Source organism: Mandrillus leucophaeus, unplaced genomic scaffold, assembly GCF_000951045.1.
Source record: "Mandrillus leucophaeus isolate KB7577 unplaced genomic scaffold, Mleu.le_1.0 Scaffold222, whole genome shotgun sequence".
Lineage (NCBI taxonomy): Eukaryota > Metazoa > Chordata > Mammalia > Primates > Cercopithecidae > Mandrillus > Mandrillus leucophaeus.
The window spans coordinates 3,002,534-3,023,850 of NW_012102277.1; the positions used below are offsets into that span (position 1 = coordinate 3,002,534).

A 21,317-nucleotide genomic window follows, 5' to 3' on the forward strand; every position below is an offset into this window, starting at 1 on the left:
GGGCCAAGGCAGTACATTTTTGTACCTTTGGAGTGCTTTGCAGTTGCTAGTACCAAACAGTCCTGATGAAGCTCCTCTTTGGATCTGTGGTCCAGGCTTGTACTCAGGGGAAGCAAGGAACGAGCTTTTCTCTTCTTGATTAAGGCTTCTGAAATGTAATAAAAGTACACACTATCTGAAGGAGAGCTGATCAGAAACATAAAACGGAATGCCTATTGTGTGACTGTAACCTACTGGCAGGATGACGCCACAGGCACAGAAAGTTCCTCCTCCTAATAAAGAAGCTTTCAAAATAAATTTGCTGGGGGCATTGTTCACAATACACACAAAAACGCTCTTGCTAACATTTATGATGCAATATCAACAACTGCAAAACATTTCAGCAAGTGCTAAAAAAAAATTCAAAAGCATGACCCAAAATGGAAGGCTGGGTGCAGTGGCTCATGAATGTAATCCCAGCACTTTGGGAGGCTGAGGCGGGCGGATCACTTGAGGCCAGGAGTTCGAGACCAGCCTGGCCAACATGGTGAATCCCCACCTCTACAAAAATTAGCTGGGCGTGGTGGCAGGTGCCTGTAATCCCAGCTACTCGGGAGGCTGAGGCAGGAGGATCGCTTGAGCCCGGGAGGTGGAGTTCATAGTGAGTCGAGAGTGCGCCACTGCACTCTAGCCTGGGCGACTGGAGTGAAAATCTATCTCAAACAAAAAACAAACAAAAAACCCATAATCAGAAAACCCACAAATATTTTGAACCTAAAAAAACAAACAAGAAACCACACTGTTTTTTGACAGTTGCATGTAATATTTTGGGCTACTTTAACAAAATACTGTATTTTAATTACTAGATACCAACCTGGCTTCTCTTTTGGTGGCTCCTTTTTCAGTAAAATGACTTTGTTATTAATGGTGACTTTTGACTTTTCAAAGCCTGAGGAAACCGGAGTGCAGATAACTGGTTCTCTGATAACTGGTTCTCTAGAAACTACATCATGGGGGAAAAAGGAAAAAAAAAGTTGAGGATAAAAATAATACAGAATTTCAGTTCTTTTTAAAAATTAAGAGCCATTCCAAGCTCAGCAACACAATCAATTCATCTATTACCAAAACTTTTGAGATAAAATACATTGGAAGGGAAGTAGGGATAGTTTTCCCTTCCCCATCTCCCAAACTAGCTGTTTTCAGGAATCTGTATGTCTATTACTTTGGGTTTTTTTTTTTTTTTTGACACGAAGTCTCACTCTGTCGCCCAGGCTAGAACTCAGTGGTGCGATCTCGGCTCACTGCAAGCTCTGCCTCCTAGGTCCAAGCAATTCTCCTGCCTGAGCCTCGTCAGTAGCTGGGACTACAGGCATAAGCCACCATGCCTGGCCAATTTTCATATTTTTAGTAGAGACGAGGTTTTGCCATGTTGGCCAGGGTGGTCTCAAACTCCTGACCTCAGGTGATCCACCCGCCTCAGCCTCCCGAAGTGCTGGGATTACAAGCGTAAGCCACCGCTCCCGGCTTACTTTGAACTGTTTTTTCTTTTTTTTTTGGTTAGAGATAAGGTATAACTCTGTTGCCCAGGCTGGAGTGTAGTGGTGTGATCAGTCACTGAGGCCTTAACCTCCTGGGCTCAGGTGACCCTCCCCTCCTCAGTTTCCCAGAGTGGCTAGGACTATAGGCATAAGCCATTATCTTGGCAATTTTTACATTTTGTGCAGAGATGGGGGTTCCCTATGCTGCTTAGGCTAGTCTCAAGCTCCTGGGCTGATGCGAGTCTCCTTCCTTGGCCTCCCATAGTGCTGGGATTACAGGCATGAACCACCATGCCTGCCTTACTTTGAACTTTGACTAAGGAAAAAGCTTCCAGACCTCAACAACTTTACACCATAAGCCAAGGAGTTCCTATACTTTGCTCAAGTGACAAAGCACTTTTTACATTTTTAGGTCATAAAGTACTAATTGCATATTTAATTATACTAACAAGGAGTAACTTTAATAATAGAGAATACTAGGTGTATGCAATATGGTATCACAATCCTGAGCACAATAACTTTTTAGAAACAACTTGTTGATCCATGTTTTGTATAGCCATTTTGTGAAAGAAAGGTTCTTTAAAAAAAGAAAAATAAAGAGATGTAGGATCTTGCTGTGTTGCCCAGGCTGGCCTCAAGCGGTCCTCCTGCCTCAGCCTCCTGAGCAGCTGGGACTAGAGGTATGTGCCACTGTACCCGACTAGAAAAGCATTTTGATGAGCCAAAATAATAAATCCATTAGGCTTTTGCTCTTTATTTACCCCAACTATGTGTCTAACAGCTATCCCTTGGGATGGAGAGCATCAGGAATGCCTTGTATCCTATATTCTAGTCATTTTAATTCTGTCACATCAATGTATTCTGTTTTAGAATTGAGCATGAGTCATTGCTTCTGCTTACAATGTTTGCTATTTAACAATTTATTTTAACAGGGACCAGATATTTAAGGTAATACTTTAAGGTAAGGTACAAAATAAAGAGTGCTAAAATTTTTACCTAAGAACAGTTTTTCTGTTAGTGATAGAACACTGTTTTGTGATAAATCTGAGAACCACCACTATAGCTTAACTCACTAGAAGAAACTAATAACCATTCCACACATTTTTTTCTGTGAGAAGACAGAAAGCCACGTACAAACTCCAGGTAAGAGGGTTTGAGAGCTTGCAAGATCCCACAGTGGTGGTAGCTTCTAGGTCAGACATTTGTAACAGGGACAGTGGTTTCTTTCACCAAATGTGGCCACTGATGTCATACTGTTAAAACTTTTCCCATGTAAGTTCCTATGTACACAACTACCCAAGCTTCACTTTGTCCCATGGTTTTACCTCACTCAAGGTAAATAAGAAGTTTTCTCTATAGAACTTTACTATTTCCACTGCAAACATCCACTAGAATCCTTTTAAAACTTCAAAGATGTTTATTTTAGAGACTTGAATAAAGCTTGGAAAAAACAAAACAAAACAAAAACAAAACTAATGCTGTTTCCAAGAGTTGGAAAAATGGGAACAGCGAAGTTTCAAACTGAGTAAGGACCTAGCTTAGTCTCCTAGACATGACCACGAAATCCCAGTGACACCCAGGATTCTGCCACATACCCGCTGGAGCGAGGCCACAGGGTAATTCCGGCTCCCGTGCTTCCTCCTCCCCTTCTTGGTCTGACACACCATTCTCCACAGGTCCCAAGTTCTCCTTCATGCTCTCTTCTTCATTTCCATCAATCGATTCCAGCTTTACAGGAGTTCTCAAGGTGGGCTTTTTCTTCTTTTTGGGCTTTGACTTAGGTTGAGAGAGCCGTTTTTTCTCTAATTCAATACTTTTTTTGCCTACAAGGGTCACAATAAAGAAGGACAGACTAAAGTATACATTCTTGGTTAAAAGACACTCTAGGTGGTAAACTCCAATATCTCATTACTCTTTAATAGCATTTTAACCCATTCCCTTCCTTCCCAATGAACTTTCAGAGTTACATTATCACAATATTAACCAAACGCTTTTGAGATTTCATTAAATCATAAACATGATGCCCAACAACACCCAAATATTTTAGTGTGTGTCTTATGAACAAGGACATGCTCCAACATCACCATAGTACAACCACGGAAATCAAGAAATTAACATGACTTATTACTGCTATCTACTCCGTACACTCTAAGTTCTGCCAATTTTACCCAGATGTCTTTTTTTTTTTTTTGAGACAGAGTTTCATTCTTCTTGCCCGGGCTGGAGTGCAATGGCGTGATCTTGGCTCACCGCAACCTCTGCCTCCCAGGTTCAAGCGATTCTCCTGCCTCAGCCTCCTGAGTAGCTGGAATTACAGGCACGCGCCACCACGCCCAGCTAAGTTTTGTATTTTTAGTAGAGACGGAGTTTCACCATGTTGGTCAGGCTGGTCTCAAACTCCTGACCTCAGGTGATCTGCCCACCTTGGCCTCCCAAAGTGCTGAGATTACAGGCGTGAGCCACATGCCCGGCCTACCCAGATGTCTTTTATAGCAAAAGGAATCAATCGAGGATCACAGTACATTTGGTTGTCATGCCTTTCTGGTTCCCTTCAGCCTGGAACAGTTAGTTGCATGGTTTTCCTTTGACTTTCATAATTTGAAACTTCTGAAGATTACAGGACAGTTATTTTGTCCAATTTCCCTCAATTTAGGTCTGTCAGATGTTTTTCATGACTAGATCTAGGGTATGCATCTTTAGCTGGAATGCACATTAGTGCTGCTGTGTTCATCCAGGGCAATCTATGAGGTAGCAGCTAATTTTTATTTGTCCCATTTGGCTTACTTTGATCACTTGATTAAGGGGCTGTCTTGCAAGTTACTCCCTAAAAGGGTATTTCCCCTGTTTAACTACTAGGTATTTGCATCTACTAGTTTTAGTATTCACGGATGTTTCTTGATTAAAAATTGTTACCACGATGACTGCCAAATAGTGAGTTTGTTTTTTCTTTTTTTTTGAGACAGGCTCTTGCTCTGTTGTCTGGGCTGGAGTACAGTGGCAGAATCTCAGTTCACGGCAGCCTTGACCTTCCAGGCTCAATCAATCCTCCTGCCTCAGCCTCTTGAACAGCTGGGACTACAGGTGTGCAATACCATGCCTGGGTAATTTTTGAACTTTTTTTTTTTTTTTTTTTTGTAGAGGCGGGGTTTTGTCATGTTGGCCAGGCTGGTATTAAACTCCTGGGCTCAAGTGATCAGCTCACCTCCCAAAGTGCTGGGATTACAGACGTGAGCTGCTGCACCTGGCCCACAGGGTGAACTTCTAATTCCAGGACTTCACTCTACATTCTACCACAAGGAAGAGCTTGACATCCAGTTGGCATCCTACCACAAGGAAGAGCTTGTGCTTCTCCCATTTATTGTACCAGTCTGGACTCAGGAATTCTTCCATTACTATTCTATTTTCATTTTTAAGGTTTCTACATTTACATTTTAAGGTTTTTATCCTTTGCTTACTTTAAAATCATCTTTATTGAGGGGTAATATAATAAAATACACCCATTTTTTAATACGTTGATGAGCTGTGACAGATGTATGTAGTCACATCACCCTACCACAATTACTTTTGTACCAATCTAATATTTCCATCAAGCCTCTTTGTGGTAAGACATACCCCCTGCTTGAGCCCTAGGCAATCACTAATTTGCTCTCACTGAGGTTTAGTTTTGCCTGTTGAAGAATTTCACATACACCAGGTGCAGTGGCTCACGCCTATAATCCCAGCACTTTGGGAGACTGAGGTGGGCAGATCACCTGAGGTCAGGAGTTCAATCTCAGCCTGGCCAACATGGTGAATCCCTGTCTCTACTAAAAACACAAAAAATAACCAGGCGAGGAGGCACGCACCTGTAGACACAGCTACTCAGGAGGCTGAGGCGGGAGAATTGCTTGAACCTGGAGGGTGGAGGTTGCAGTGAGCCAAGAGTGCGCCATTGCACTCCAGGCTGGGTGACAGAGTTTCAAAAAAAAAAAAAAAAAAAAAAAAGAATTTCACATAAACAGAATTAGACAGTATGTAGTCTTTTGTGCCTAGCTGCTTCTGCTTGGCATAATGTTTTTCTAGATTCATCAGTTTTGTTCTTTATCAGTTGTTAGCTTCTTTTTATTGTGGAGTAGAAGCCTACTGTAGAAATATACTGCAATTAATTCATTTATCTGATGATGGACATTTGGATTGTTATCAGTTTTTGGTCATCACAGATAAAGCTACTATGAACATTCTTTTACAAGTCTTTATGTGGACATATTTCATTTCTTTGGGTGTAAATTTCTAGTTGCTGAATATATTCTTTCATTTAAAAAAAAAAAAAAATTATTTCACAGAGACAATGTCTCCCTATGTTGCCCAGGCTAGTCCTGAACTCCTGGACTTAAGCCATCCTCCTGCCTCGGCATCCCAAAGTGTTGGGATTATAGGAGTGAGCCACCATGCTTGGCCAATTTTTCCTATTTGCTTTTATTTTGTAATTTTTGGTAGAGATGGGATCTTGCGCTGTTGCCAGGCTGGTCTCAAACTCCTGGCCTTAAGTGATCCTCTAGCTTTGGCTTCCCAAAGTGCTGGGAATATAGACATGACCCACTGTGCCCAGCAGTTGCTTAATATATTTTGTCTAGCTTTCTAGTTGCTTATGGCAAGTCTGATACCAATTAATCTTTCTTAGCCAGAAATGGAATTTTCCTCTTACTTTATTTTCAACAATTGTCCCAGATTTGGTCAGTGGGAGCCTCTTGAAGCTGTTTCTTTTGTCCTTTTGACATGTCTCCTGAATTCTTTGAGTACTGCCTTCCTTTGTGGCATAAGAATATTCCAGGTTCAGTTTGTATTCTTCCTGTCCCAGTCCGGAAAGAGCCATTTATCCAAGAAACCATGGACACTTTTAGTGGAGAATGTCATTTAGAAACCAAGATTTGGGCTGGGCACGGTGGCTCATGCCTGTAATCCCAGCACTTTGGGAGGCTGGTGGGCAGATCACTTGAGGCCAGGAGTTTGAGATCAGCCTGGCCAACATGGCTAGACCCCATCTCTACTAAAAATACAAAAAAATTAGTCAGGCGTAGTAGTGCACACCTTTAGTTCCAGCTACTAGGGAGGTCAAGGTGCGAGAATCGCTTTAACCCAGGAGATGGAGGCTGCAGTGAGCCAAGATCACGCCACTACATTCCAGTCTGGGCAACACAGCGAGACTCTGTCTCAAAAAAGAAACCAAGATCTGAGTGCCAGGTATGCTCTTTCCTATTGTGGGTGGTGATGTTCTCAAGCCTTCTTGCTTAGGCTCAGATACCTGCCATACTGACACTAATGCCCTACATGAATGTCTTCCTTGCTCAATCCTGATCAACTCAATTATTAAGAAAGGGAGAACAAGAATTAAATAAGCTCTAGATTCTGACTGACCTTGAGGAGGCCGGGAATGATCTTGCATGCAAGTGAGCCACTTGTGCACACAAAAGTCATCTGCCCCTGAATAGATGCAGTCTGGATCCAAAGGAGACCACGTCACACAAAGCAGTCGACCTCGATGTCCTCGGAAATTGCACAGGGGCTCTTCCCGGAGAGCATCCCACACCTAAACCCAAAAGCACATGGCCGAATAGACATTTTCTGGTTATTCTATTGTTTGGGGGGTATGTTTTCTAACTAAAAAACAAAAACAAACAAAAAACAATCTGCAGCCTCTTATTTCCTCACATGATTTGGAGTTTTCTCTTAGAAGTTCGATTTCAGAAGAGTACTACTTCCTGTGAGAGACTTCTGTGCTCGGAGATGTATAGACATTCCTACGGGGATGATTTTGAATGAGCTTCTACTGGTGTCCTATGGATTCCACTGTCTCGAATCAAAACTGTATGTTAACTTTTGGGCTTGAGATTTTGGTATCATGAAGAAAATAACCCACATCTAGTACAGAAATTAGAGTTCTAATTTCTCATAGATGATTCTTTTGTCTCCAATTCCTTGAGTAATTGGCCAACCTCCTTTCTATTTCTTGAATTATTCTGAACTCAGTTTCACAGAAGGCAGCCCTTTGCGACTCTTAGCTTTGTGCAGATAGTTCAATTACAACTCAACACTGAGAGAGACAGACATCACGGGTGTTAGGTCCCCAGCTCCTAACACCTATTCTAGTTCTGATATCCAGAAGTCCTCGTCATAGATCTGGCCTGGCATTTCATCTTTATTTATTTAGAACTTGGACATTTCTGACTTAACAATTTATTATTAAAAATTGTTTTGTGATTTTTAGCCAACATTTCAGTGTCTGAACAGAAGAGAGTACTTTGCATATATATTAGTCCACCATACTGACAGGGAGTCAGAATGAAATCTGTAAAAATGTTAGAGTTAGCTAGTTCCTATCAATACTTTCCCCTTCATCTAAGTAAAAAAACCCCAGTCTTAGCCTGCTGAAGGCCCAGTTATGTGGAATGAAAGAAACTAAAATAAAGCCAGAAAATCTCCTTCTGTAGATGATAATGGGGGAGGCAAAACCTGTTCACAACCAGGGGAAAAGACGAAAGAATTTGTTAGAGTACACAGTGAGGGACCCACAGGGACAAGGACACAATAGTACCTGGGCTGTACCATCATAGGAAGCAGATACCAGCCTTCCATCATGATGTGGGCTCCACGCCACACTGGTAATCTTGGCCGTATGCCCCGAGAGGGTGCGGTAGGGCTCCGTAATGGTCACTGGAGACTCAGGGCTGCTCTCTAAAAGGCAAGGGAGAGACATCACTGCTACTACTAATAATAACAAAAAAACAAAACAAAAAGTACATCCAGGAAGGCATTCACATGGCAAGAATCAAGATTTTGCCATACATTTTCCAGGTGATTTTTTTTTGAGATGGAGTTTCACTCTTGTTGCTCAGGCTGGAGTGCAATGGCGCGATCTTGGCTCACTGCAACCTCTGCCTCCCGGGTTCAAGCAATTCTCCTGCCTCAGCCTCCCAAGTCTAGGTGAGTTTTAGCAGGCAACATTGTTAGTTATTAAGAGTGTGGGCACATCCACAGTGCTTAGCATATAGATTACCATGAGAAGTGTTAGGTCTCATTATCACTTAGAGGATATTCTAGCTAAAATGTGGAATTTGAATACAGTCATGAGAAAATACCAGACAAATGCAAAATGAGAAAGCATCTACAAAACGAATGCCCTATCTTCCTCAAAAATGTCACATACGATTTTAAAAAGTCTGGCTTGGCCAGGTGTGTTGGCTTACGCCTATAATCCCAGCACTTTGGGAGGCCAAGGTGGGCAAATTGCTTGAGTTCAGGAGTTCAAGACCAGCCTGCAGAAACCCTGACTCTACTAAAATACAAAAATTACCCGGGTGTGTTGGTGCACACCTATAGTCCCAGCTACGTGGGAGGCTGAGATGGGTGGATTGCTTGAGCCTGGGAGGCAGAAGTTGCAGTGAGCTGAGATCATGCCACTGAACTCCAGCCTGGGTGTCAGAGTGAGACTGAAAAAAAAAAGGAAAAACACAAAAACCAAAAACCAACCTAGCCAGGCATTGTGGTGTCCGCCTGTAGTACCAGCTACTCAGGAGGCTGAGGTGGGAGGATGGTTTGAGCCCAGGAGTTGGAGGCTGTCGTGAGCTATAACTGCACCACTACACTCCAGCCTGAACAATACAATGACACCCAGTTTCTAAAAAATAAATACATACTTTTTTTTTTTTTTTTTTGAGACGGAGTTTCACTCTTAGTTTCACCCAGTTTCACCCAGCTAAGTTTTGTATTTTTAGTAGAGATGGGGTTTTACCATGTTGGCCAGGCTGGTCTCGAACTCCTGACTTCAGGCGATCCGCCCATCTTGGCCTCCCAAAGTGCTAGGATTATAGGCGTGAGCCACCACGCCTGGCCTAAATAATTTTTAAAAGGCTGAGAAATTATTACAGATGAAAGGAGACTAAAGAGATATGACAACAAAATGCAAATAGGTGATCTTGTGTTTGAATTTGCGCTGCAGAAAAAAAGAACTACTATTAAGGACATTATTGGATCAACTGACACAACTAGGATATGGGTGGCTGATTAAATTATTTTATTTTTTTTAAAAGAGCTTAGGTCTTACTCTATCTATGGCCAAGGGTGGAGTACAGTGACATAGTCATAGCTAACTGCAGCCTCCAACTCCTGGGCTGAAGGGATCCTCCCACCTCAGCCTGTGAGTAACTGGGCCTATAGGTACCCATCATGTCCAGCTAATTTTTAAAACTTTTGTAGAGATGGGGTTTTGCTACATTGCTCAGGATGGTCCCGAACTCCTGGCCTCAAGTGATCATTCTGCCATGGCCTCCTAAAGTGTTTGGATTATAGGAATAAGCTACCACGCCTAGCCTAAACTATTTGTTTAAATTGACAAATAATAGGTGTATATATTTTAAGGGAGAGATGAAACTCTTGTACATTAAGTTAAACTAACAAACTGGTAATGGGTAGGAAAAACTATATACACACACGCACATAGAATAAAGCCAATATGATAACACATCAAAAATTGCTGCAACTATTAATAGGAAAAAATATGAGATTTCTTTGTACAATTTTTGTAACTTTCCTCTAAGTCTAAATTATTTCAAAATAAGAAGGTAAAAATTAAATGAAATGGATTCTGCCAGTTTTCTTCCTTTCTCTATTATTTAGTAGATATGATACGAAGTAGATGATTAATTTAGAATCCCAATAATAGTCGTAAGGACCAGAATCAGCTTTCTAACCTAAGTTCATTAGTTATATACTGTCACTATTTATTACTAGGAAAATACATCTACATTTTAATACATTTTCCATATGGCTTTTAACTCAGTAAGAGTCACTACTAGAACCAAAAATATTTTTTCTTGTTACACATAGGATTCTTTGAAAACTACTGAAGTAAATTCCAGAGAAATAAAGAATGTAACTATTTTCACTATGGCTGAGAGCACATATTTTCTAGCACTCTGAAAACAGTTTAGTGTCAGATTATAATTTCTTCATAATAGAAAAAAAAGTAATCCCACTTCACTCATATTTAAAAATGGCTCTTATGACCACCTACTATGGTTTTCCCAGGCGCCGAAGGGGCCTCAATGAAACTTAAGGTTCCTTATGGAATAAATCATACCCATATGAAGATTAACTCACTATAGGCCAGGCGCAGTGGCTCATGCCTGTAGTCCCAGCACTTTGGGAGGCCAAGGCAGGCAGATCACCTGAGGTTGAAGTTTGAGACCAGCCTGACCAACGCGGCGAAACCCTGTCTCGACTAAAATACAAAAAGTTAGCCAGGCATGGTGGCGCGTGCCTGTAGTCCCAGCTACTTGGGAGGTTGAGGCAGGAGAATCGCTTGGACCTGAAAGGTGGAGGTTGCAGTGAGCCGACATTGTCCCACTGCACTTCAGCCTGGTGACAGAGCAAGACTCCAACTCAAAAAAAAAAAAAAGAAAAGAAAGTTAACTCATTAAGCATGGAATAGGACTTGCTAGAACACATACAGACACTGCAATTAGACACTCTAAAGTTGAAACTAGGCTCTATCATACATTAGCGATGATACTTGCTCGAATAAGTTAGTTAACCTTTCTGGGCCTCAGTTTAATCACTGGGAAAATGAGGATAACATTACCTATCACCCTCACAGGATTTTAAGAATCAGGTGCAATCAAACACGGGAATGAAGAATATGTCCTGTGTTTGTGTGTAACACTCAAAAACTGCTGGAGGAAGTATTAAATGGCATAATGTTTTTGGAGAGCTGCTTAACAATAACTATAAAAAACTATATTCTTTTACCTAGCAATTCCACTTCTAGAATTTTCTGTACGAAAATGATTCAACCATGTTCATGAAAATATATGTATAAGGCAGTTTACTGTAATAATACTGAAATTGTAAAAAAAATAAATAAATAATTTGAAGGTCATTCAATTGTGGAATGGATAAATTATGGTATTCCCATATAATGGAATGAACAGATAATTTTTTTTTTTTTAATTTTTATTTTTTGTATAGATGGGGTCTCACTACATTGCCCAGGCTGGTTTCAAACTCCTGGTCTCAAACTATCCTTCCACTATGGCCTTCCAAAGTACTAGGATTACAGGTATGAGCTACTGTGCCTGGCCAACAGATATTTGTTAATAACAGCAAAATAGATCCTTATGCACTGACATAAAAAGATGTCCATGATAAACATTATAAATTTAGAGAAAAAAACTGCAAGCAGTATATATTATATATAGTAATTTCTTTTTAGCTAGGAACAAAGATTATTCTTTCACACAAGTACACAGGAGGGCAAACCTATTAACATATACTAATGTATATACATATGTAGGCTATGACTTTATAAAATCTAGAGAAAACATGCAGCAAACTAGTAACAATGGTTATTGAATAAGATTTTATCTTATAATTTTTTTAACTTTATTTTTTTTCTTTCTTTTTTGAGATAGGGTGTGCTCTGTCACCCAGGCTAGGGTGCAGTGGCACAAATATAGCTCACTGCAGCCTCCAACTCCTGGGATCAAATGATTCTCCCAGCTCAGCCTCCCAAGTAGCTGGGACTACAGGCGTGCACCTCTAACCTGGCAAATTTGTTTTTTATTTTTAATTTTCTGTAGAGACAGAGCCTCACTGTTTAACAGGCTGGTCTCAAAATCCTGGCCACAAGTAATCTCGCTGTGGCCTCCCAAAGTGCTGGGATTACAGGTGTGAGCAACTGTGCCTGGCCAACTTCAGCTTCTGTTACCAGTTTTGTCATGTTTGAAAGAATTTTAAAATAAGATGAATCTATTACTTTTGAAACAGAAAACACAGTAAAAATAATATTTATTATAATGTCAAAAATAAAGTAAAAAGTGACAAAGATTAGAATGGAAAGTAGCTGAACAAACGGTATCATTCCCAGTATGAAAGAAACCAAAGTTACCTATGACAGTCTTCAGGTTGTGCACATAAATGACTGCATTGTTGGAGCCAGAGGCCATCAGATAGCTCAGCTCTGGCTGGCTGCCATGCTCATGATGCCAGCTAATGGTATTCACAAGCTTGTGATGTTGTTGGATAGTACAGATCAGTTTCAGGTTGGGAACCTGAAATATTTCTATTGATCTGGAATAAGAAACACATCAAAACAAGAAAGATGGATGATCAAATTACAAGTTACAGTGCAAACAGTAGCTCCCTCATTCCATCAGTCAAGGAAAGATGAGGTAGAAAAGGATAACCCTTTCTATTACTGCAAAGATCATTCTCTCATAAAAAATCAAGTATAAAAAGTTATTCTCCAAAAAGTATAATCAGCTTTTAAAAATTCTAGCAATATCCTAACAATTCTTTTCTTAAAAAAATTAATTTTTGGCTGGGCGCGGTGGCTCACGACTGTAATCCCAGCACTTTGGGAGGCTGAGGTGGGCGGATCATGAGGTCAGGAGATCGAGACCATCTTGGCTAACACGGTGAAACCCCATCTCTACTAAAAATACAAAAAAATTAGCCAGGCAGGTGGCGGGCACCTGCAGTCCCAGTTACTTGGGAGGTTGAGGCAGGAGAATGGCGTGAACCCAGGAGGCAGAGCTTGCAGCAAGCTGAGATCGCGCCACTGCACTCCAGCCTGGGTGACAGAGCGAGACTCCCTCTTAAAAAAAAAAAAAACTAATTAAAAAAAATTTTTAACTTTCCACACTACCTCAGTGTAACAATCTCCTAGCATTCTAACGATGCTTGATAAAATTGTGTTCATCAGGCCTTCATGACAAATGATGATAGGGAGAAGCTAAAAGAATTAACAGATCAATGGCTGAATTAGGACTGTGTTACTATGATTAACACTGGTCAGGACATAGACCTAAAAAGCATTTCTGACTAGGCTTACTTTAAACAAATGGAGTGAGATTTAGGCAGTTCAACATAGGAGGTGACCGTTTTGTGAGGCACAAGACAGCCAGAATACAGTGTAGTCAAATACTCTCAATGGACCGAAAATATCTAAATAATTCTGTAGTTCTCAAAGACACAGGGCACTCCCAGATCAGCAGAGGATATCAAGAATAAATCAAAATACCAAATACAACTGGGACTCCCCAGCTAACGTTACAGACGGTATTAGTCAGCTTGTGATCAAATATATGTGCAATCACAAATTTTTGTATCTTAAAGAAGCAAATACATACCCATCTTCATTGCCAAGAGCCATGATTTTGCCATCTGCTTTCCAACTTATCTCTGTGTGTACAGGCAATTTGTACTAGAAAGCAGAACAAACCAATCTTGATTATAAACATATCTCACAAATCAACAATGACAGCATGAGGAAAAAAAAAACCCTAGAGTTTAAAAACGTTTTAATTATACAACAGCTATTCTTGTAAATAATCTACATAATTAGTCAAAGGATTACTAAGAACACGCATTCTAATTCTCATTTCCTAACTGGGTCAAAAAAACAAAACAAAACAAAACAAAAAACCCCCAAGGCCAAAAAGTACTAAATGTTTACAATGCTTAACCTTGTGAAATATATACTTAATTAAACTGATCTGTGCCCATCAGCTTTGACAACATGGGGACCATGGGTCCTTAAAGAAAGCTATATAGACTCTCCTTGTTTTCTATCCCTTCAAAGCTTCTTTCCCTGAATCATTTCCCTCACATATCTATATGCTGGTGTTCCCCAAGGCTGCCTGGGCCTTCTTCTCTTGTTAATTGTCTCTTTAGCCCACTCATACATGCCCACAGCTTCTTCATCTATCATTACTGTGAAGGGATTCCAAATTTCTATTTCCAGTTCAGACTCCTAGTATGAACTTCTGATCCACACATTCAAGTGTTAATAAACTAAAAGTCTTAGGAACAGGAATTTTGTCTCTTTTATTCATTGCTGAATGTTAATGTTTAGATAAAATTAAAGACAATGAGGGAATATAATAGACAATTCAATTTATAACTAAATGTTAGTTTTATACTAGCCATAAAAGTAACGAGCAACAATATAAAAATGCTCACTGGGGCTGGGCATGGTGGCTCATGCCTATAATCCCAGCACTTTGGGAGGCCAAGGTGGGTGGATCACTTGAGGCCAGGAGTCCGAGACCAGAGCCTGGTCAACATGGTGAAACCCTGTCTCTACTAAAGACACAAAAATTAGCCAGGCTTGGCACGTGCTTGTAATCCCAACTACTCAGGTGGCTGAGACATGAGAATCACGTAAATCCGGGAGGTGGAGGCTGCAGTGAGCCAAGATCGCATCACCGCACTCCAGCCTGAGTGACAGAACGAGGCTCTGTCTCAAAAAATAAGTAAGTAAATAAATAAAAATACTCATTTGAAAGGGGTAAGGAGGCCAAGGCAGGTGGATCACTTGAGCTCAGAAGTTCAAAACCAGCCTGGCCAACATGGTGTAACCCCATCTCTACTTAAAAATACAAAAATTAGCTGGGCATGGTGGCCTATGCCTGCAGTCCCAGATACTTGGGAGGCTGAGGCAGGAGAATCTCATGAACCTAGGAGGCCGGAGGTCGCAGTGAGCCAAGATCATGCCACTGCACTCCAGCCTACGTGACAGAGCGAGACTCTGCCAAAAAAAAAAAAAAAAAAAAAAGAAAAGAAAGGGTAAGGAAATCTCAACATTTAAGGTATGACTTTAAAAGACAGTTCTGGCGCATATTGACAGAATGATAATGCAAATGTAATTAAACATGGGAATCTGGATAAAGGATATAAGCAAATTATGTGTATTATTTTCGTAGCTTTGTGTAAATCTAAAATCATTTTACCAGAAAATTAAAAACAAAATGACAATTTTGTCTTGAGTAAAACACCACGCAGTTGCATTTGGACACTATATTAATGTTATTTTTACCACGGCATCACTTTGGTGAAAGTAGTTGGCCTGAAAAGGATGCTTTATACCTAACACCTGAAAGTTTATAATAAATCATTGTTGCAATTGAGACAAACCTTTTTTGTTTCCGTGGTTCTGTTTTTTTTTTTTTTTTTTTTTTGCCTCATACTCACTGTCTGAGAGGTACTTCTTTGTTTTATTCAAGGATAAAGACTCCTAAGATACATAACTCACAAATTCACGCACAGCCTTATAAGAATATTTAAGAAATCTGACTTACTATGATGATGGTAATCTCTAATATCATTTATTCTGCAGGATGGGAAACCCAGAGGGATCTGTGATGTAGAAAGAAAAGACTTTAGGACCACAAGAACTCACTTTGATTGAATTGGTGTCCCTGATGAGTTTGTTGATGTCAAAGGCTTCTCCACTAAGCTTCCAGGGGTTATGCTGTAAGACAATCCCTTCTCCTCCACAGCTGTACAAAGCAAGGGAAGGTCTGTCTCCTTCTCCTGTATGAAATAAGAAAAGAAACTTATCAGTTTTGTACTTCACCAGCCTATTTGTTGCTGTAGTGTGACTATATCATACTATATAGTTGTTTTAAAAGAACTATATATTTGAAACATTCTAATACACTGGAATAAAATCACTGTTCTTTCCATCTGAACACAGTTGTTGGGAGCAAGTAAAAAAACTATACGACTATAATTCTAGGTTAATTTATGTGATGCAACATATCTGCTTTAAACATTCTTCTGGTATTCATAATAACAGGGGTCCAAAAGCTGGGATCAGAAAACAAATATATATGTTCTCAAAGCAAGGCTTCTGAGAATTTGCTTTTTCTTCCAGAAATGAGTACTCTTTGGGAATTATATAGCACAGTAGGACTTTCTATGTCTTATAACAATGAGATGTCATCAAAGCAGTGATTTCCTTAGTATCACAGCAATCCTCTTCATTTTTAACAAGCAGTGATTCTGGTGGGTTTCTGTAAGTGCAAGTTTTACTTTTACCACCGGTAGATCACAAATCAAATATCCATATCCAGTAAACATCTGTTGAATAAATGAACTACAAATTCTAATGCTACTTGAGTTATGATAAATCTACTTATCCTCTCTATGTAATGCAATTCCTATAGACATTTACAGATGTTTCATCATAGATGGTTAGAGAAAAGTTTATCAGAGACTTTTGATAAATACACTCATTTAAAAAGCTAAAAGAAAAGACTCATTACTTTAGGAATAAGAAATAGAAAGACAAGGCTCAGGGGCTAGAAGAGGGAAAGGAGTAGAATGCTGAATTAAAGGCAAGAGATCATTTCAGAAACTCTAAGTTTGCTTTTCCTGTGGGTGAAAACAGATATTATTCCATTAATATACTGAAGTATCATTCTAATTCTGATAAAATTAAAAAGTGACAGTAAGTTTTAGTGAAGAATATTAGACTGGGTATCAGGATCCAGCATGATAACTACACATACAATGAAAAAGTTCCGATCAAATAGAAGAAACAATGCTTTAGTGAGTTTGGGGAAGCTTCTTATGGGTAAATGGTTTCTCCCAGGAACTGTGATTTATCGTCTGCCACTACTGTCTTCATGAACCCCTGGGGACATAAGCAGTCAGTGCACTAGACCATTTATGACTCTTTCCATCTTTAATATTTTAAGATTAAACTGAAGGAAGAATACTATCATATTCGTTAGGGAATTGCTCAGACACTTACCAAGTGACATGGGGGGTACTGGTGGCCCCCAGGCTAAAGTATATACAGTCTTCTTATGATATGTGCTAGAAATCTGTGGAGGCCTTTAGAAGAGCGGGGAGAGAGAACAAACGGAGATTTAAACAAAAAGGCATAGTGAAAAACAGACCATCTTCTTCTAAAAGGTCCCCATTATAAACGTAACTACTAATAATTGGAGAAAAATAATTCAACAATATCTTGCTCCAAATGTAAAGTTGTTAATTATAAGATTTACATTTAAATTATATTTAAATATCAAATAATGATATTTACTACCAAAATGATTAAGTCCCAAACATATCTTACCCCTGCAAAAAATGTTACTCCTACCCATCTAGCCAGAACATATATTATCAACACCCAAATGTATTCACTTTACAGTCATATAAAAGATGACAAGTCATTTTAGACTTACTCTGTGCCATTAACATTTCTTAAACTGAGACAAGATTTCAGGGCAGAGAGATTTTCAGTTTGTGATTGTCTTTTAAAGAAGGCATACTCCTAAGAGTATTTCTGAAGGTTGTTGTGGTAATAGTATGTGATGTGTCAGTAGAGAATGCTTAACTTTGTAGGAAAAAACCAGGCAGTACTGTTATTTCTTTTACCATAAATTATCATACATTCTTTGTATGATTTTAGAATTCCAGAGCCTATGAATAATTAGCAGCTGACTTACTTCCATTAATCTGACAAATTTACAGTAATCATGCTAAAAAATAAATCAAAATTTCTAAAAGAAATTTATATTTTATAAACAGGCTAATTTATACTGTAGCATATTTCTTTTCTTTTTTTGAGACAGAGTCTCGCTCTGTATCCCAGGCTGGAGCGCAATGGCGCGATCTCCGCTCACTGCAAGCGCCGCCTCCCGGGTTCACGCCATTCTTCTGCCTCAGTCTCCGGAGTAGCTGGGACTACAGGCACCTGCCACCATGCCTGGATAATTTTTTGTATTTTTAGTAGAGATGGGGTTTCACAGTGTTCGCCAGGATGGTCTCGATCTCCTAACCTCGTGATCCACCCACCTCGGCCTCCCAAAGTGCTGGGATTACAGGTGTGAGCCAACGTGCCAGGCCTTAAAATAGTGTTTTATTTGAGAGTTAAAAAAGGAAAATAGTCAACTGCATGTAGGTTCTACACGAGTACTTGGAGAACTGCACATAAAAAGCCAGGCACAGTGGCTCACATCTGTAATCCCAGCACTTTGGGAGGCTGAGGTGGGCGGATCACGAGGTCAGGAGATCGAGACCATCCTGGTGAACACTGTGAAACCCCATCTCTACTACAAATACAAAAAATTAGCCGGGCGTGGTGGCAGGTGCCTGTAGTCCCAGCTACTCCAGAGACTGAGGCAGGAGAATCGCTTGAACCCGGAAGGTGGAGGTTTTGGTGAGCTGAGATCGCACCACTGTACTCCAGCCTGGGCAACAAGTGTGAAACTCCGTCTCAAGAAAAAAAAAAAAAAAAAAAAGGACAGCTCTGCAGTAAATGATTTTCACTCAGAAATGAATGATCTAAGACAGAGGCTGGCCAACCTTTTCTGTAAATATTTCAGGCTTTGCTAGCCATGTGGTCCCTGCCACAACTACTCCACTCTGCTGTGGTAGTATGAAAGCAGCCAGACAGAATGTAAACAAAGGAGTGTGGCCATGTCACAATAAAATTTTACTTACAGACACTGAAATCTGATTTATTTAATCTTCATACGTCATAAAATATTCTTTTGATATTTCTCCAGCCACTTAAAAAGGTAAAACCATTCTTAATTCATGGACCATGGCTCACCAACGCCTGGTCTAGAACAGTGTTGTCCAATAAGGTAGCCATTAGTCACAGATGCCTCTTGTGCATTTAAAATGGGGAGACTGAGGAACTGAATTCCTATTTCATTTTAATTACTTTAAGTATAAACAGCCACATGTGGCTACTGTCAGGCCTGAGCCCAAGCTAGGCCATCATATCCCCAGTAACCTGCACCTACACATTCAGATGGCCTGAAGCAACTGAAGATCCACAGAAGTGAAAATAGCTTAACTGATGACATTCCACCATTGTGATTTGTTTCTACCCCACCCTAACTGATCAATGTTCTTTATTTTATTTTATTTTATTTTATTTTTTTGAGATGGAGTTTTGCTTTTGTTGCCCAGGCTGGAGTGCAATGGAGCAATGTCGGCTCACTGCAACCTCCGCCTCCCGGAATTCAGGCGATTCTCCTGCCTCAGTCTTCCTGAGTAGCTAGGATTACAGGCATGTGCCACCATGCCAGCTAATTTTGTATTTTTAGTAGAGACGGGGTTTCTCCATCTTGGTCAGGCTGGTCTCGAACTTTAGACCTCAGATGATCCGCCCACTTGGCCTCCCAAAGTGTTGGGATTATAGGCGTGAGCCACCGTGCCTGGCCCAATGTTCTTTATAATCTCCCCCACCCTTAAGAAGTTTCTTTGTAATTCTGCCTGCCCTTGAGAATGTACTTTGTGAGATCCACCCCCTGCCCCCAAAACATTGCTCTTAACTCCACCGCCTATCCCAAAACCTGTAAGAACTCATGATAATCCCAGCACCTTTGCTGACTTCTTTTCGGACTCAGTCCACCTGCAACCAGGTGAAATAAACAGCCACGATGCTCACACAAAGCCTGTTTGGTGATCTCTTCACATGGACATGTGAAACACTACCAAAGTGAACAACACAGGTTTGGATTCTAATCAAGCCTCCAGAGCAGCAGCGTACAAAAATAAACAATGTAAGCCACAAATAGGAACGGTATATGTGACCTAAAGTTTTCTAGTAGCCATATTTAAAAAAAGCAAAAAAAAAAAAGTGAAATTTTAATAATGTATTTTATTTAACTCAGCAGACTCAAAAATATTATTTAAAATGTAATAAAAAATAAAATAATTATTAATGAGACTTTTAACTTTTTTCAAATATTAAGATTCAAAACTCCAGTGTATTTTACACTTACAGCACATCTCAGTTTGGACTTGGCACCTTTCAAGTGCTCTGTAATCACCTGTGGTTAATGACTGCTGTAGTGGACAATGTAGCTCTACACATAACTTCTGGTTCATACGAAATATAGGGAACAGGGAAATGAGTTAGAAGCTACCACAAGGAGATAACTGACAAGTCCAAAATGTGGAATAGTTTATCAAACAACTGATTTGTAGTCTTCAAATTGAAAAGGCAACGCTATGAAAAGGAAACTGAGGGATTATTCTTGAGCAGGGGTGTCCAATCTTTTGGCTCCCCTGGGCCACAATGGAAGAAGAATCACCCATTTCTTACTTGTTGGAGTAGGTGTCATACAATCCCACTTTTCCATCATCAGTTCCAAAAGCTAAGCAACCTTCCTTGGTTGGGTGCCAGCACAGCTACAAAAAAAGAGTTCCCAAGTGAGAATATAAGAAATGGGGCATATAGTTAAAGGAATCCTTACATTACCCTTTAAGTATCCAAAGAGAAAACTTTCTTGCTCTGATTTCTTCATTATTTAAAGGAGAAAAAGGTTATTAAAAACAAAGTCAATGTCATCTGTAATCTTTCATTCAAAAAACCGACTGCAGATCTTGTATCTCTCTTTCCAGATATTTTTGTGAATAAGCTTATACACAATTGAAAAAACCAAATGAGTTCAAATACATAAATGATGTGCATTATACACTGTTGAGTGGGAATATAAGATTCTGGAAGAATTTAGAAAATACAGTTCTACTAATATTAAATAGTTTACAAAATTTGAAAAGATAGATCATAAACTGTCCACAGTAGTTCTCTGGATTATTCAAGTAGGGGACTGGAGTGGAGGGTAAAGTAGGAAAAAAATGTTTCCTTTCTCCATTTTTGTGTTGTTTGATTTTCTTTTTAAACCATAGAAGTTTATTACCTTTAGATTCAGTAGCCAAAAGAAAGGTATCATTTTAGAGAAAACCAAAAAAATTACACATACCGTTTTGTAACCTGCTTTCCATGTTTTATAATTGACATTTTTCATAAATCATTTATATATCTTTCCATATCAAGGAAGAAAGAATCTACATTATCATTTTCAATAATCTGATGCCATTCCAACATGTGGTTATCTTATAACTTAATGTATTTTCTATGAATATACAGTCAGGCTATTTCTAACTTCTCACTATTAGAAAAAATGCTGAGATGAACAAAGTCTTTATAAATTTAAACTCTGGAGGATAATG

The 21,317-nt window shown here is 39.7% G+C and overlaps 1 protein-coding gene across 1 annotated transcript in view; it reads right to left on the minus strand.

The window, feature by feature from the left end:
* Positions 1–21,317, minus strand: part of GEMIN5 (gem (nuclear organelle) associated protein 5) — a 49,947-nt gene that overhangs the window by 17,504 nt on the left and 11,126 nt on the right. The window contains 10 exon segments of the mRNA XM_011981272.1: positions 26–148; positions 854–967; positions 3,113–3,340; positions 6,912–7,083; positions 8,089–8,228; positions 12,439–12,620; positions 13,682–13,755; positions 15,733–15,863; positions 17,086–17,174; positions 20,407–20,492. Coding sequence (XP_011836662.1) covers positions 26–148; positions 854–967; positions 3,113–3,340; positions 6,912–7,083; positions 8,089–8,228; positions 12,439–12,620; positions 13,682–13,755; positions 15,733–15,863; positions 17,086–17,174; positions 20,407–20,492 — 1,339 coding nt within the window.